This window comes from Ascidiella aspersa, chromosome 9 (assembly GCF_963924565.1).
Source record: "Ascidiella aspersa chromosome 9, kaAscAspe10.2, whole genome shotgun sequence".
NCBI classification, from domain to species: domain Eukaryota; kingdom Metazoa; phylum Chordata; class Ascidiacea; order Phlebobranchia; family Ascidiidae; genus Ascidiella; species Ascidiella aspersa.
The window spans coordinates 20527880-20546326 of NC_139455.1; the positions used below are offsets into that span (position 1 = coordinate 20527880).

The following is an 18447-nucleotide window of genomic DNA, read 5'->3' on the forward strand; positions in this document are numbered from 1 at the left end:
CTTTATAGAATTCTACTCAAATTCTATTTGAAATGCCACCATCATATGTTACGTTACCAATCGGTTCACCTATCTTCAACCAAGCCCATCAACGTGAAAAAGGCGATTTAAATGTTGCGTTTTAACCACCTTTAGTCTCCTGCTCTTGTGTAAGCAAACACTTATACTTCACCCTTCACCCCTTTACCAAGCATTGTTCGACTCTATTTGCCTTGGAAAATGGATGTGTGTACTTTTCTCAGTTTGTTAAGCTTCGACAAAGCTGTAGCTAATCGACGTGGTGTCTTAACTGTGGTTGTATGGTCTGATAATGCTCTGTAACTCGCCTTCTTGTCTTTACAGACTGGATTAATGATGTAATCAATCATTGTTATGCTAAAAGCAACGACGTAATGCTTGTTAGACAATAATTCGTGCATTCAAACCAGCAAAACGCATGACGTTAACTGCCAGGTTTTTGCCTTGTTGTAAGTTTTTTGAAAACGTTCCCAGGTTTTTTTTTGCAGAATAATTCTCACCGCTAAAACATGAAAACTGTTAGTACAACGAGTAGTCGCATTCCATTTGTCGCTTCCCGAGTAAAAACCTTCACGGGGCTTACTTCCATGGCTGTGTTTGTAAACAAATATTTATACACGTGTCTTAGTCCACTGTCGTCATGACGAACCGACCCACTTTTAATTTGCCAATGACCAAACTGCAAAATTAAAACCGGTGACTAATAAGTAGGAAAAGCAAAATGTTAGCCCATCATTTTACGTAAAAATTGAGGCTCATTCCAAGTTGGGATGAAATTAATTATGGCAAAGTTTAGTTGGGCAACTTAGTAGTCTATTGGTCACGAAAAATTTTCCCAACTACTCGGGTCGCTTAAATACTCAATTACCATCATTTGTCGATTGACTTAAAATGATAAAAATTATAAATAACAATCTATCTCGGTTTTATTTTTTTCTCCAAAAAACACGAGCTATGGATGCCCAGTAGCTTACAGCCAAATCGGCGGAGCTACGACCATGGTGGTGGCAAATAGGGCACTATCCATACAGCATATTGGTAATACCCCGCAGTTTACAAATATACCACTGAGCAAAACACCCTATAGTTACTCACTTAACGTTAAATTGTCTTACTTCTACGCCTATAGGTTCGGTCGGAAATCGACGATGGTGGTGTCAGCGGTTTGCACCTTTCTGGCTCTGTTTGGCTGCTGCTTTACGCACAACTTATGGCTCTTCGTCACCTGCCGCTTTTCTGTGGCCTTCTTCGGCGCCGGGATCTACCTTGCCAACTTCGTCTACCGTAAGTGCTGTACATATGCTGTACACTTACTGTACACCTGCTGTACACCTACTGTACATCTAATCAGCCCCTGCTGTACATCTACCAGTGTTGTAATGACTTAAGTCAACTTGACTTAAAGTCAACTTGACTTAAGTCACTGTTTTTAAATGACTAGACTTAAGTCATTTGGGCAAAATGACTTGACTTGACTTACGTCTTTCGGACAAATGACTTGACTTGAAATGAAGTGTTTTCTATAAGTCTTTCTTTTTATAAAACTGAGCTATTTAATCAAATGTTTTGACATAAAACAATTTGCTTCTTATATGTTATATTTTTCTTATTTTTTAGTTCAGTATTTTCTCATAATCGTACGAGTTTAAAAATTCCAAAATTTTATCGTTTTATTTTTACGACAAGGACGTGACTTGAAGTTGACTTGCTCTAATTATGACTTGCACAACTGGTGACTTGGCTAGGACTTGACTTAGACTTAAGTTATTTTACAAATGACTTGACTGGGACTCAAGACGTTTCAAAATGACGTGTTTATAACACTGACATCTACTAGCCTCATTTGTACACCCACCGGCCTTTTTGCGAAGCGTTTTTCCGTTTCCCAGCGCCGCGCTCTGACCTAGATTTTGTCGTAATCACTTAACAACCCAAAACAACTCGCCATTCATTTTACTTCTCCAGTTGTAAAGCCGCTGGCGGTTAAAGTCTTTTACACGTTCTGTATCGTTACGCGTGCAGCAAACTATTTAGGGAGCGTTTAACACAGGGGTTCTTAAACTGGGGTCCATGGACCCCTTGGGAGTCCGTGAACTAATTTTAGGGGGTCCATGAAGGCCTAATTAAAGAACTAGTGTACGGTATAATTAAAGTTATTAATTTTTAAAAGAAAACACTTTAATTAAAAATTAAACGTACTTAATGTATAGAAATACTCCATTTAACTTTCACATTTTTCGGACCGAAATAACAGAGTCATGAAGTCTATTTGTATTGTGATTTGTGACGTCAATTCATGACGTCATTTTGGAGCATTTCTTGTCTACCGGGGTCCATGCAAAGCAAAAAAAAATGTAGGGGTCCGCGGTAAAAAAAGTTTAAGAACCCCTGGTTTAACAGCAAGGAATAATATAACATAAAGGTATCTGACGATTTATTAGGCACATGTGTTAACTGGGAAGCAACTAAAATGTTTTATAAAAAAACAGCGGATTAAGTGCAGGGATGCGCTTGTTTTACAGGCTTCAGCTGTTTTCGCGAAAGTGCCCGATTTTGGAATCGAAAACAAAGCATATCATAATTTTAATTTTATTTTTTTCACTGAGGATGTGTTTTATGTAGGTGGTAATAAACCAGCCTAATCTAGATCAAACTTTTTAGCGGTTACTCGCTGTCATTAGCTTTTCAAAAGCCCCAAAGGCAAATAACGTAAAACAGAACAAAATGACCAATTTACCTTAGTACCTGTCTGAGTGCTTTTTTACCTGCCTAATAAAAGAGTGTAACATAGACCAACTTTTGATAACAAGAGTTGCCCTTTCCAACAATAACCAAATATAAGGAGCCATGGGCTGGTTACTGAAAGTACGGTACTAAAAAATTTGTCTTCGCGTTTATGTTTTCCCCCCCAACTTGGGTTAGGTCTTACTTGAATTCCGCACATTGCTTGTTGTATAGTTTCATGTTCACGTTATGAATCACAATCGACCTAATTTATTCTACCTTCTATATGCGACGAAGTGGTGGAGATCACATCTAGCGAATGGCGAACCATGCTGGGAGTGAGCTTTCAAATGGGTTTCGCAATCGGGTACATGGTCTTGTCAGGATTTGCCTATCAGTGGCACGATTGGCACGAAATGCAGGTTTGTTATGTGTAGTTAATTGGAGGTCAACAGGGCGATGTGAATTTGTTGTATGCTGAGTTTTGAAAACCAGCAAAATGTGTTTGGGAGATTTGGATCTGATTCTAATACTCACGCTATATCAACGACATTATGTTAGCTAACGTATGACGTCCAAATATTTACCTCGTTATGTCACTATAGGCCAGTGTTTCTTAACCTTTTTAGCGCTCGTACCCTTTGAGCTATCATGAAGTTTTCTCGTACCCCCTTGTCCACAATAGCCGGCAAAAGTAAATCAAATTGTAATAATAGGAATTAAACTCAATGTATTCATACCTTACGTGTTGCATGCATTAAATACAGACTTGTAAGTTCAACAATATTCGCAACACACACACACACACACACAAGCAATCAGTCAATTTACTAATGGCGTTATGTTGATGCTTTTAGTAAACTACGCATTTTTCACAAATATGCCTAAATAGTGCATAGTTTCGTACCACCAAGGGGTATAATAAACCCCTGATTGAGTACTCCAGCTATAGGCTTTTCTTTTGGACGTAACGTGTTTTTTGAAACGGTTTGTCAAATTCTTGAGGTTACCCTTCAAAGATATGCCTTTTTCCAAGCATGGTTACAATTTTTGTGGTACATTTTAGGCAATTTATATACTAAAGGAAATCTTAGCAATGCTAAATAATTTTCAGGCCGGTAAGTGGTTTGACATCAGTTATTAAGTTATTGTTTCTACAGTCCTAATACCTAAACCTTATGCTCGTATATTGGTATTAGATGTCAATAAATACCAATATAACGAATACGATATACCAAATTGCGTGGGTCGAACGAAGTATTTCCATGACGTTACTTAGTTTGCAATTCTTTCAGGGTACCTTAGTGATTGATTGACTGGGCACATCGTTGATTAAGTCAACGTGCCTTTTCTGAGTCTTTTTTATTTTATATGGATTTTTAGTTCGTCATGGCGATGTTCACTCTTCCGTACGCCCTGGCTCTTTTCTTGGTCCCGGAATCGCCTCGGTGGCTCTTCTCAAACGGAAGGAACGAAGAAGCCAAGAAGGTATTTTGATTAACTTTGGCCGGTTTCAAGCAACCTTTTCTTCCGTTCGTGTAACGCGCAGGGCAAAAATGTGTCTTGCATTTTGTATGCAATATTTTTTCGACGACTAGTATTTATGTCTATGTTTGAGTGTTTTCGTGGATGCACCGGAAACGTTCGTGGCCGTGGGCATGATTAATTAAAGTCATAACCTGGCTCCACGTTTTTTTTTCGATCTGTTTTCATTGGCCGTTTCTAGATCTATGTGGCTGATCACAGTTACAAATTTGTTTGTTTATAGTTATATAATTATCATAGATAACGTGAAAATAGTTTTATGGAACGTTTTCGTTAATTAATTGAGACCATACACCACCTGTTTTTTTTGCGATATGGGTTAAACCAGGGGTTCTTAAACTTTTTTTACCGCGGACCCCTAAAATTATATTTTGCTTCACGTGGACCCCTGTAGGCAAGAAATGATTGAAATTGACGTCACAATCAAATAGCTTGTCAGAAATATGCTGATGATTTAAGTAAAAAGGAGTCTAACATTCAGTGGTAAAACGTTTTATTTTTAGTTAAATTCTTTTTTTTAATTTGATTACTTTTAAACGTACACTAATATTTAAAATTGGCCTTCATGGACCCCCTGAAATTAGTTCACGGACCCCCAAGGGTTTCATGGACCCCAGTTTAAGAACCCCTGGCTTAAACGTATATACAAACATTTATGTGGAGCAAATTAGAAACCGATTACGCGAGCGCTTTACCAAAGCGTTTCTTCTTAAACTACCGATGGTTTATTGATTTTTAATAAATAATCTACACAATATAGTTTTAGGAAAATAGAAATATTTTTTTTAAATGATCATCTACCTAAAGTGGCCAGCAGCAATCTGATATCACGCAGCCCGAAACCGAATGTTAAAGTTGAGTGTCACTTTTTTAATATAACTACTATATTTTATGGATAGCGTAATTCTGTAATGTTTTTTTACACAAATCGCGGTGGTTTAGTTTTTTACCAAAACGTTAACAACCATTGCATCCCGTTTTAGATAACACGAAGATTTGCAAAGATCAATAAAGTAGAATTGGATGAGAAAACGATTTGGGATGAGGCTGAAAAGTCCGGCCTTTTAAAGGAGGTAGAGGGTTAAAAAATGTACCAAATGTTGACGAAAAATTTAATAAATATAAAGCCCCAGTAGAGTATTACTATATTTAAACCTTTTATGAGAACTTGTAAATATAATGTTCCGCTGAATGGCATATATTTTCAAATACATGACTGAAAAAGCATCTGCATATTTGAGTTATGAAAAATATGGTGAAAACGAACGAAATATTTCGCAATGCATTTTTATCAGATAGAGGAATCCAAGAAAGACACACGAACATACACCACTTTGGACCTTTTTAGGACTCCACGAACTAGGACGGTAACCTTTCTGGTCATATTTGCCTGGTAGGTTTTTTCGATAATTAGAAACAACCTTTATAAATATTCTTCGGAATGTTGTTTGGATAAGCGTTTACTTTATGTTTTAGCGCACACTAAAATATCGTATGTCGAACTTTTGTGATTCACACAATTAAATAAAAATTCACTTTTCAACAGATTTAAAAAAATTGTCGCTATATCAGCAATACAAGTTATACCACATAACTGGTAGAATTATAGTACTTCAGTTTTATAATTGCACTTTAACTTTTCGAAATGTAATGTTTCTTTATTTTACGGAATAAAAGCCTAACATTGTACTATTGTTTGAAATTTTTTTTTTCGTCGGTAGCCATGTGTTATGGAAATGTAATGGATGATCGTCACCATTTACAAATTTTCTTGTATCATGATGAAATCACTTTCAACTGTTTTTTTGGCAATGAGTTATTTTACATTTCAGGCTCGTCAACGGTCTCGTGTATTACGGAATATCTCTCAACGTTGGATCTTTGGCTGGCGACATCTTTGTCAACAACGTTCTAGGTAAGGCTTTTATAACATTTAAGACTGTTACTTACACTATTGAACTTAAAACACTCTTTAGACGTTTAGGAACACTCTTTAGACGTCATGTTTAACACAACCACAATTGTACAAAAAACTAAGGATTGCAACGCCCGGCAATACGCCCGTAATTCGTGCGGTGGTCGTTTTCATTCAATCTCGATAACACCGAGTGTTTGTTGACTTCAAATATCCTGAACTAACCTTTAAGTAAATAGTACTTCTTATGTATATATTTGACACGCAGCCCTTATCGGGAGTTCCAGACGCCGAAAGCGTTTAACGTTTTTTCTTTATTTTCATCACGGCGCAGGCGGCGTGATGGAGATTGGCGCTTACATCTTCGTGATACTGCTCATGGACAGGATTGGCCGTCGCATGATTCTTGTGATCATGATGGGCCTGGCCGGGGTCACGCTCATATGTGCAACCATTGTCAACTTGTATGCCGATGGCGATTCAGGTAATGTTCAACTTAGTTAATAACACTGATTAACTCTTTCGTGCGAGTGCGAACGTGCGTCAGTGGTTCATATACATTTGGTCTGGTGCACCCAACAGAATCAGAAATAGATGGAGATACGCATGCTAAATTCTTGCATTACCTTGTTTAAAAATCAATCGACTGCTTACGAGCAACCCAACTTTTTTAAAGTCTTTGGAAATACCTTAATGCATTTTATTTCTATAGTCCTCTGTTCTGTTTACTGATGCGTTAAAGGTTTCTAAACTTTAACCTGTCTTATGTTGGAGTATTTTAAAAAATATTTGATTTAGTTTTTGAGCAAGTAAACCTTATTTTCTCATAATCCGGGGTTGTTAACTACTAAGTCGTTTTCTTCCAACCCATTGTCATCGCTATTGCTGCAATTGTGCCGAGTAAAACAAATTAGGCCCCGTTTAGACAGAAAGTGCATTACATTTTTCCCAGTTTTGTTATATAAAGCATCGCCACGTTTTATAATGGAGGCCGTTACAATATTTTTTACCAGCTTTACCAGCTCTAGATTTGATATTGACACTAGAAAATTGTTGAATAGTTTTATGGCAGGCTACTAAGTTGTGACAGGCAATGTAGCAGTAAAGTTAGAAAACATTAATAAATAATGTTACACTGAATGACAATATTGGCAATAGTAAATTAACGGTGACGTTGTTGTTCGTTCAGTATTTTTGTTTTACGTTGAATTTATAGTCAAGTGTTAGTTTGCAACAAGTTAGGCCATCTCGACTTTTATGGCTTACGGCACCTCTCAAAAATAATAATCAGATTTTCGGCCCGACTGGAATTTTCGTTCAGTAGGTTATTGAAATGTCACTAAAAATACAACTGGAAAACATGTAGGAGAATGTCATTTGATATAATGGTCTCTAATATTCGTACACAAATAGTTGTATCAAGAAGTTACCAATTGAGCAAAACTCAGATTCGTAAAAATTCTCAAATACCTTTCGGCACCTTTGAGCATTAGAAATGGCACATCAGGGCGCCGCGCGGCACCCTGGTTGAGAACCACTGTGTAAGGCGTTATGCTACATTATAAGCAATAAACATATCTAAGGCAATACAATGTTAACAAATTACTTCGCAGGCCTCTTGACTCTCGGAACTGTGTTTTCCTTGGCTGGCAAGGTCGGCATTTCTGGCTCCTACGCCGTGATCTACAACTTTACAATAGAGCTCTTCCCAACTGTAGTCAGGTGAGAAAACTTAACAACAACCGACAGTTTGTGTCAGTGTTGTAAACAAGTCATTTTGAAATGAGTTAAGTCCCAAATCAAGTGATTAGCAAAATAACTTAAGTCCAAGTTAAGACTTTTCAAATAAACCAGGCCAAGTCCCAGTCATCGGTTGCTCACGTCAAGTCCCAGTCAAGTCTTAATTAGAGTAAGTCAACTAGAAGTCAAGTCCTTGTTATAAAAATAAAACTTTAAACTATTACAACTGGTAAGTTCGTCCGATTATGAGCAATCACTCAAGTAAAAATCAAAATAAACGCAACATATATAGCAAGCAAATTGTTTTATGTACAAAAATTACGATGAATAACCCAGTTGTATAAAAAATGCTTAATGAAAACATTTCATTTTTACCCAAGTAATTTGTCCAAAAAACTGTCCAAGTCAATTTATTTGTTTATACGACTTAAGTCGAGTCAAGTCAGTTTGCCCAAGCGACTTAAGCCAAGCCATTTGAAAATATTGGCTTAAATGAACTTATTTGAAAAATAGACTTAGAAGAACTGAAATCGAATTTAAATGTATCCATCTAACACAGGGGTCCTTCAACTTTTTATACCGCGGATCCCTAAATTTTTTTTGGTTTGCGCGAACTACGGTAGGGAAGAAATTTTCAAAAATGAATTCATAAATTGACGTCACAATCAATAGACTTTCCGAAATATGCTAATGATTTAGTAAAAATGTACTCCAAATACATTCAGTGCTAAAAAAACGATTGAGTTTTAATTCAACTCTTTTCTCTAAAAAATTGATTACTTCTTAAATATACACTAATATTTTAATTAGGCCTTCATGGACCTTCAAGTTAGTTCACGGGCCCCAAGGGGTTCATCGGCCACAGTTAAAGAACCCCCTGACTAACAGAAGAGTGATTTATGCCAAAAGATTAATCTCTTTGACTAAATCAGGGATGTTCAACCCGCGGCCCGCCAGATGTTTATGTGCGGCCCACCCTTACGTGTTTATGTGCGGCCAAACATATATATTCTTTTCTACTACATTGCCTTTATAGTCTTTTTTGGACAATTATTTCGACTATCACCAAAACGTGTAGAACGCGCAGTATTTGATGTCATCTCATAGTTTTTGTTAGACTCTAATCAAGTCTACTGCTGTATTTAAAGGACAACTTACACTTGTGCACCCACCCCTGTTAAGCGAGAGTTTTAAATGTGTTTTTTGCTAACCTATTTAAGAAAATGTATCAGCCCAAAGGTGATGATACGGCATTTAAACTCTTTTTTTCTTTTTTTTCGCTTCGAGCGATGAGCCTGAGATTCGTTGGCATATTTGCGTATAAGTTCACTCACGAAGAGCGGGTGTTTATCGGCTTAGTTGTTTTATGACGTCACGATAAGATGTAACTTGTGACGTCATCTTCCTCTAATTTAATATATTTTTTGGCAATGCGGCTCATTATGTTAAATGGTTGGACATCCCTGGACTAAATGTATAGTCATTTAATTATGATTTATGCCAATAGATTAGTCTAAGTTGACTAAATTTATCTTTTAAAAAAACTTGCACAGAATGAACGGCATTGCAGTTGCGTCGCTCGGAGCTCGTGTTGGGAGCATCTTGGCGCCCTTGTTAATCGCTCTTGAAGACTACATCCCGTGGCTCCCGAACGTGATTTTCGGAGTGGCATCTTTGCTGGCCGGAGGACTCTCCCTCTATCTTCCGGAAACCAACGGGATCGACATGCTTGAAAGCATCGAGGACGCTGAGCTCTTCTACAAGAACAGAAAGACTCCTCCCAGTAAAACGTGAGTTTTGTTGCTGCATAATGCTGGAAAGTAGAGGAAAATAAGTCTTTGGTGGAAGGGAAGATTTTCGTGGTAGAAATGCCGCGGTCTCATCAAAGCCCAATTGTGAATACAAAACGCAAACAGGTCTGAACACAACGGATTATTTTAGATGTGTTTTCGCATATACAGTGACCAGGAGGCCTGTGCTATAGCAAGAGGTGACTTTTTTCAATACGCAAGTCAAGTCATTTAACGTCTAACATATGAGTCAAGTCAAGTAAGTAACTTTACTTCTGCTATTTGACTCTAGGTCAAGTTTGTAAGACTTTTGCACAAAATTACATATAATTGGGACAAAGTTTCTCAATTGTTTCAAGTGAAGCGTTAATTTAGGGCACTTGCCTTCAGACTTAAATAGACAAAGCGGGTTTGTAGCAGGGCTGCGGAGTTGGACGCGGGACACGAGTAAAACTATTATGTAAAATTACCCGAGTACCGAGTCCGACGTGTGCATACGCAATACGCATTACCAAGTTTAAAACTTTTAAGCAAACCGAACTTTCGAAACTGTTAAGCAATGGAAACTGCAAATTGTAAAAGTGTAATGGCAAATGGTGCAATATTTTCCAACCATGTATTGTGGTTAGATGAATTATACAACACTCCTTTGAGCGGATTGCTGAATATCCAACTTATTTTTGTACCGTAAATGGGAATCAAAGCCGGATTAGGGAGTCGACGAAATCGCACATTTAGCCGAAGCCGGACTCGGGATTTGGAATCGGTTTAATTTTCTGGACGGAGTCGGACTCGGAATAATTTTAATCGAACCCGCAGCCCTGATTAGTAGTAAATGGGGATTTAACGAAGCCCTAATGCTGTGTGACAAGGAATTGAATTACGATTGGCAAAACTTTTGTGCTGTAGACTATGAGACATATGAAGTAAAAACAAAAATTCGTGCCGTAGGCTACGTTGGCGTATCCTGCCATTAGTGCATCAGTTAGGTGTTTTTCTTTACCAATTTTTTTCACATTTAAAGAAACCCCGCTGTTTCATGCAGGAAATATAACTTGCGGATGCCACTTTAGCTTTCAATATTGCAAAACATCACATGACGCTTCTTGTCAAATGCTGTAAGATTATGTTTAAGCTGGGATATTAGGTAGAAATACAATAAAAAGTCAGATAATATGTCCAACGACGCAAATTAGTCTATTTAAATATGGTTAGATTAAATCATTTTTTCCTTAACAAAATTAAATCGATGCCAATGTGATAGAGATTGTCTGCTTTCGTCATATAACCAAGTTGTAACATGCCTATATTATATTTCCCCCTAATTATACCTACCGGCAAGTATGGTATAGCAGCCTTTTGGGGCTTATAATACGTTACCAATTAGCGCTTACACAATGAAAGCACAAAATTGTAGAATCATGACATAGAGCAATATTTTTTAGGTCTGAAGCTTATGAAAACCCTGTATTCCACACCAAGTTGTGAACGGTACCTTTCAAACAGCGATCTTTCTATTTAAAGAATTTATTTATAATTTATCGCTGTAGATATTTAAATGGTTTTATCATTTTTCTGTCGTACATTGTTGTTGCTTAGATCTGGCCAAAAGTATGGCCATTAATTTGTTTATTTTTATTTACAGCATTTGTGCAATATTTCTTTCAACTTTAATTCCCTGTAACGTATAGTGGTGTAGTCAATGTGTTAGAAGAGGTTCTCAAACTGTGTGTCGCGACGCCCTGGTGTGTCGTATAAACTGGTCAAAGCGTCGCACAATAATTACGTTTGAAATCGAAACACCATCGTGGTAGGAAAATGCTTGTTAATATACTACCTAATCCCCGACATGCAAGTTCAAAACTGTTGTAATACTTTATCGTTTGATTTTGATGTTGATTTTCTGGTGCAAACAAATACATAAAAATTAGTAACATTTGTAAAGCTGGGTCCGTTGCACGTCCAATAAACATTTTAAAAGGCGTCGCAAGAAAAAAAGTTCGATAACCTCAGTCCTACAGGATTTAAATTGTTACACTAATCTTTCCTTGGGAATCTCGTATTTTTCGGACAAGTGGACATTTTTGTATTCTTGAAAGTCTTAAATCTCTTTAAATACTGCCTTCTTGCGTTTGTAATTTAGGTAGGTATCCTTAATTAAATTTTAACCTTGATAAACTAGGAAAATATCCGATCAGTTCGTTTTCAAAAATAGTCCATGAAAAAGCTAAAGGAAGTACGAACTTAAATGGTAAGAAAAGAAGCGCGCTACAAGGAAAAATGGAAAAATACAAGAATGTTGCTATTTTGTGTTATTTGTTTTACGCTAATCGCACAGTAATGTGTTCATATAACCAATAAATTGCATCAAACAAACAAGATGTGAGGTAGTCAAATAGTTCTGGTGACATCCGGAAAGAAGAGTTTTGCGATCGATAGCTTATCAGAGTATACTTATCAGATTTTTTTTCCATAGCTTATCAGAGTAGAACTTGTCTATTGACCATCTCGCCTAATTAAAATATTTTAAATTGGGCTACACTCTAAGTATGTCGTTCTTTAACTTTTAACCAAACAAGTTGGATGCAATTGTTAGCTTCTGTACAACAAAGACGGGTAATCCCCTGCTTTAGTTCTCTAATACAGTGCTCTTCAACCGGTGTGAACGGTGCACCAAAATATGCATGGGGTGCACCAGTACGTAAAAGTATACAAGGGTGCATCACACATTTTTGATGATCACACATTTTTAATATTTAACACTGAATGCTGTTTTATGACATTCAATAAGTAGGCTACTCGCAAGCAGTCTGCAGCCATAATCGAACTCTCACCGACATTGTGTAAAACTTCGGCAGTTCCGCTAGGTTTATCTGACATCTTGATATTGATACACATAATGATTTTTAATAACGCTTTTTACCTCAGTTTACCTTTAAAGTAAATAGGGTGCATGAGTTCGTCACAACAACTTTAAGGGTTCACCAAACCAAAAAAGGTTGAAGAGCACTGCTCTATCGCATAAATTTAGATGGCTTCCACACAGAAAAAAATTAGCCTAGCGCATTGCGAGTTTAACGGATGCGGTGCAATGGTAAATCAGCTCTAACTTTTAGATTGGATAAAACATTCATACCGCCTTTATCTATTGGTCAAACAAAGTAATTTGTTTAAACGCTTTCTTTGAATGGGAAATGTTTTCCGAGACTTGAATTGCTGTGGCATGTCGATTGCAAAATAATCTTACCTTCCAGAAAGATGATAGGCCTATATTTTAGGAGGACCAACGTTAAAACTCTATGACAGAAAATGACAATAAATACCCCTGTGATGATCGACCTACTGCAAACTCACTTAATGGCCATTTAGCAATAATTAACTTGCTGATAAAATTGTCCCTGTGTGAATTCTCGCGCTTTTAAAGTGTACGTTTCCAAAGGCAAAGATTTAATCTGCTGCAGAAAAGCTGGTGTAGAAAATAAGAAAAATAGTAAAACAATGATTGATTTCGACTTGATTCTCACCAAGATCGGTGGACTTGGCAGATTTCAGATATTCTTAGTTTGCATAACAGCTTATTCTAGCATACCGGCAGGCTACAATTTGATTGCTCCGGTGTTCATGAACTACACTCCGGATTACAGGTAAGAAACGTATGCGAAAACAATACGTAAGAGAGTAGTCGTTTTAGTATAGTGGTGTGTTTGTATTAAGCAATCGTTTTGTTTTCTCAGGGTTTGTAAACCAATCAGTGTATACAAGCCGAAAATTGCGCCCTAAATTCTGGTTTGCTTTACAGCCAGCAGCAAGGTTGCATAATATTTGTTACGAGGTATTGTTTGTAGCGGCAAAACTATAGTTCCATTAAAAATAAATGGAACGGTACAGTTAGCTCTTAGGTTTGCTGTGTATAATGCAACCTAAGATATAAAAATGTTGATTAAGGAATAAGCTTGTTTCATACACACCTTTTATTCCCGTTCGACCAAATTATATTTAAGATAAACAGGATACAAACAATTATTTAGAGTAAAAAACACTAAAATAGTTTATTAACTAAAAAAAGACAACGGAGTAAGTTATTTGTATCTATGAAACCTTCAAATAGCATAATTTTGTCTGTTTGTTTACTATTTTTAGTTAGGCAAAAAACTGAAACGTTTTTGTATTTTAGGTTGGTAAGGTTGCTGTGGTGTATATGATAGTGTTGTAATGAATGACTTAACTTGAGTATTTTGACCTAAATGACTTGACTTGACTTAAGTTTTTTAGACAAATGACTTGACTTGAACTTCAACCATTGTGTCAAATAACTTGAGTCTAAATCACTAATTTCAATAAAATAGTGTTATTTGTCTTCGTTTTTTTTATTTTTATTTTTAGTAGAGGTATCGTTCATAAGCGGACGAGTTAAGCAAATCATAGTTAAACGTAAAATTTTAATGTCAATGGCATGACCTAAAGTTGACTTGCTTTCAAAATGACATGGGCATCTAATGACATAGACTGGGACTTAGGTTATTTTACAGGTGACTTGACTGGGACATAGGTCATGTAAAATGACTTGTTTATAACACTGCTAGCCTATATGACTCAGCAGATATAGGCACATAAGCTAAAGCCACCAAATTTACTATATTGCCAGTCATCTAAATTGCCCCTATCGCAAAAGTAATAAATCGTTCAATATTGAACAACTCGTTCAGTTCGACTATAAAGACACATCATTGAAACGATTAACGATTGACTTTGTTGATCCTGAAGGTGTAAAGTCCAGCAAAACTGCACGGAAGGTTTGAACGAATCAGAAATTCTTAACCTTACAACACCGACCAAGGAAGATGGGTCGTACGATTTTTGTAAACGGTAGGAAAATAAGTAATTTCGCTTGATGCGGCGTGAAAAGTAGTTTTTTCTAATTTTCAACAAACAATTTATGCAAGGCGATAATACAGCTTTCCTAATGGAACATCTATGGCAGGGATGGGCCACGGCAAAGTTTACGATTTATTGATTTACAGAGCGCTTAAATATCTCGAACTTCGCTTCTGTGTTTGTATTAGGCAACAAAGTTTGATCAGGCAATAAACATCGATACCGGTATGTGAAGTTTAACCAATATCGGCATACACCCTGAAAAGCTCACAAACTTTAATAGTTCACCGGCAATCAGGAATGTAGTGAAACACCTGATTTTTCAAACCTCAGAATCAAGTGTTTGGTAGATTGCAACCTAAGTAATAGTTAAACCGTGTTTTGTAAGGGAGGGGCATATTAGAAAACCGAAGGCCGATTCCTGTTAAGGGTTTACATTTGCTATGCACCAAAATAGTCTTGCTGCTTTGTGATGACATGCATGATAACCGCCGGCAATGTAATATTAAATTACTCACAAACGCAGCTATGAGTGATATCTTATAATTCCTTTTACAAATTTGGTTAGCATACTCAAGAACAATACAATATTTGTGAAAAAACGGAAAATCCATTCAATTTTATATTGATCTTACTCATTCTCTGAATTGTGTCAAGCCTGAAATGCCAAGTGCAACCGAAAGTCTAAAATCCATAGTCAAACCGGACTAGATCATGTACAACGTCAGTCCTGACGTACAACACTTAGCTCAGGGGTGACCAATCCGTGACTTGGCTAGTTTTGATGCGCCCTAGTTAATGTGGTATTTTTTTTTAGGATTTGTCGCATGACTGCATGATGTGAATCGGATCCAATATTTTTTTTGTGCAATCAAGTCATAGGAGATAAAAAACGATGTGTTTAAGTTCAATTTGAGCACAACGATTTCCCGTAATATCATTATCACCATACCATGGCTAGTTACTATATTTTGAGAGTGACTATTCTATATCTAATTGGTTAAAAGTTGTAAGCAGAAAAAATATAAGGTTACCTTTTATTTAAAAATGAACATTTTCCCGGTGTGATACTAAACATTTATCACACTTAAGTAATACGTAAGTGTAATTAAATTTTAACTGTTTCGCTTACAAAAAACAAACTTTTCCCTCATAGGTATCCCTACACCAATAAGAGTTCATGTTCGTCCGATGAGTGCGGGTGTTTCGACCAGGAAGCGGAACCAATCGGATGCGACGAAGGTTATTTCTACAACACTTACATTTTTATGGAAACAGTGATCACCGAGGTTCTATAATGTACTTTTATTGGGTCTTTACTGGTAATTATAACCTTACAGATAACATAAATGTAAAAACAATTGAATATAGCAATGATTCTCAGCCTTTTCCATCCGCAAACCGCCTAATGGTTTATATTCAAAACAAATAATTTCGCTCTAATTTATTTATGTTTAAAGCAAGAAAAAAAAAATAAAAGAGCGGTCACAGCTCGAATAGATTTGAATATACAGATCGGTTTACTTCGACACAAAAAGTAATTTAACTTACGTCAGCTGCAAAAATATTACACTTGTAGTAATTTTTTAGACCTGAAAGTTTCTCGCGTTCAACGTTAAAATCAACGGGAGGTTTGGTGTAGGACAAACGGACTTATGTTAAAACAGCGTGTTCTTTCACCGAATAACAACTAACTTCGTACCAGGTGTGCTAGAATACAATCCTTAGAACTGAAGTATATTGCTGTATAGAGAACACCCATAACACGAGTTTTCTATTTAGTTCGATCTGGTATGCGACCAAGCTTTTCTGGACTCCCTCGCAATTGTTCTTTACATGGTTGGAGACCTCTGTGGGGCAATAACATTTGGCAACGTATCTGACAGGTCAGAACAAGGGTCGGGAACTTATTGCTCGCGAGGAAAAAAATCTTGCTTGCAGAAAAATCTAAGCTATCCTTTCTCAACATGAACTAAATAAAACTGCACTTGGCCATGGCCGCTTTCCTAACATTTTCGGCAATTCGTGTGACCCTATTACTATAAGGATTTTCAGGACTGTCAACCCGTTTGATAGAATTTCTTTACACCCAAATGGCCCTGATAAAGGGGTCTGTTCACATTACTATATTTTTTCCAACTATAACTATAGTTGTAATAAAAGTAATATGTGGCTCTCGTGGTAATACAACAAAGAATATTTGGCTTTTATGGCTCCCTTTGCTCAAAAGGTTCCCGACCCCTGGGTCAGAACGTTTTAAGCTGTGTTTTCGATTGATCGAGATGATCCGGTAGAATTGTAACATGAAGATCAAATTAAAACAAAAGTTTAATTATTATATGGCTAAAGTATCAGTGAAGTAATGGTTACGTTAATAACTTCGCATGCACTTAAGTCAGTATTTTGACCGACTTGACCTGACTTAAGTTGTCGAGTCAAATAGTTTGGGTTAACACCAAGTTTTTTCATCATGTTTTATAAATTTGGGTTGTTTATTTACGTTTTGCCACATAAAGGCAACTGATTAGTTGAACTAGAACCTTGACTTGCTATTTTTTTTAAATAATTGACTGGTAATTTAGTTTTCACAAACGATTTGACTGGAATCTAAGTCAATTCAAAACGACTTGTTCCCAACACTGCTAACAATGCTATCGTTCTTGTATTTGTCTTATTCTAAGTAGGGTTACCCCAGGTTGCACTATATAAAAATAAATTGTATTGAAATCTTGACAAGCTTTGGCACAACACGCGTGCTTCATCAGGTCAAAGTAGAAATCAAAGCTAAAATGCAAGAAGTAGAAGCACAAGCGCAAGTAAAATTCGATAAGAATACTGAAGTCTAATATATCCACAGGCACTTCCACAGTCACATGCTTGCAAAAACGTATGTGTCTGACACAAACACTACAAAAACTAGAGGTCTGCGCTTCAAAGTATGCTATATAGGCTTACAAAAGCGTGCTATGAGGAGTAATGTGATATAAAACCCAAAAATACGCCCAACATTGATGGCATTGATCTTTTAACTACTCTTTGTTCAAACGTCAGCCTTGCTTGGGTGCCATTTCTCATTTTTTGATCACCAAAACTCAAAGGCCTTTTATACTGTAAAATCTTTTATTGGAATATTCGCGAGCAGGTTTATCCTTATGTCCATGCTATGTGTCACTTTTGTGACCATTTCTGCACTTTCTAATGGTTTGACCACTTTCCCCAATATAAATTGTTTGGGGTTATTTTACGCATGTTGGTGGTATCACAGTTGTTATTTCCGCCGACTTTAATTGGTCCTTTTAAAATGACTGCTGTTAATAATAACGACTTTTCCCGCCAGGCAGTATGCCCTTTTGTTTTTCGTCTTTAAATTTTCTGGTGACGACTATTGACTGTGGACCAGTGGTTGTTAACCTTTTTTCTTTCGCGCCCCTTTGGTAGGTGCCCTGTGTCTTGCGCTCCCTTGAATATTAAATAATTATCATACTAAAAGCAATTCGTTTTTTTTGGATTACATAGCAGTGAAACAACACGATAATACAAAACTGTTTGTTAATCGCGCGAAGCGTGAAACATTTTGTGTTTATTTTGTTTAAATTTGGTAAACTTTAATATAGGAGGCTTTGGACGCATTTGGGTACACAAATATTGCTTGTGATGAATATATTGGTCTTCATCAAAATGATTTTGACAAACCTGTTGTGATTACATTGACTTCACAGTTGTAAGGCAGCATGGGAACCACACTTAAAATGCGGCCAAAAGTGCAAAATTTAACATCGCGTTAATTGCGTTTTAAAAGGTGTGATGCGCCCATCGAAGTCAATATTGTGTCTTTTGGAA

General features: G+C 36.7%; 2 protein-coding genes across 2 annotated transcripts in view; both read left to right on the top strand.

The window, feature by feature from the left end:
* Window positions 1-9736, top strand: part of LOC146133514 (organic cation transporter protein-like) — an 84224-nt gene extending 74488 nt beyond the window's left edge. Inside the window, exons 5-13 of the mRNA XM_083397773.1 lie at window positions 1148-1302; window positions 3040-3164; window positions 4126-4230; window positions 5271-5360; window positions 5583-5680; window positions 6120-6202; window positions 6537-6686; window positions 7816-7924; window positions 9496-9736. Of these exons, the coding sequence (XP_083253899.1) occupies window positions 1148-1302; window positions 3040-3164; window positions 4126-4230; window positions 5271-5360; window positions 5583-5680; window positions 6120-6202; window positions 6537-6686; window positions 7816-7924; window positions 9496-9736 (1156 nt within the window). The remainder of the gene's footprint in view (window positions 1-1147; window positions 1303-3039; window positions 3165-4125; window positions 4231-5270; window positions 5361-5582; window positions 5681-6119; window positions 6203-6536; window positions 6687-7815; window positions 7925-9495) is intronic.
* Window positions 9737-13230: 3494 nt separating this feature from the next.
* LOC146133520 (organic cation transporter protein-like) overlaps window positions 13231-18447 on the top strand; it is a 43300-nt gene continuing 38083 nt past the window's right edge. The window contains exons 1-4 of the mRNA XM_083397774.1: window positions 13231-13376; window positions 14497-14598; window positions 15764-15896; window positions 16390-16493. Coding sequence (XP_083253900.1) covers window positions 13231-13376; window positions 14497-14598; window positions 15764-15896; window positions 16390-16493 — 485 coding nt within the window. The remainder of the gene's footprint in view (window positions 13377-14496; window positions 14599-15763; window positions 15897-16389; window positions 16494-18447) is intronic.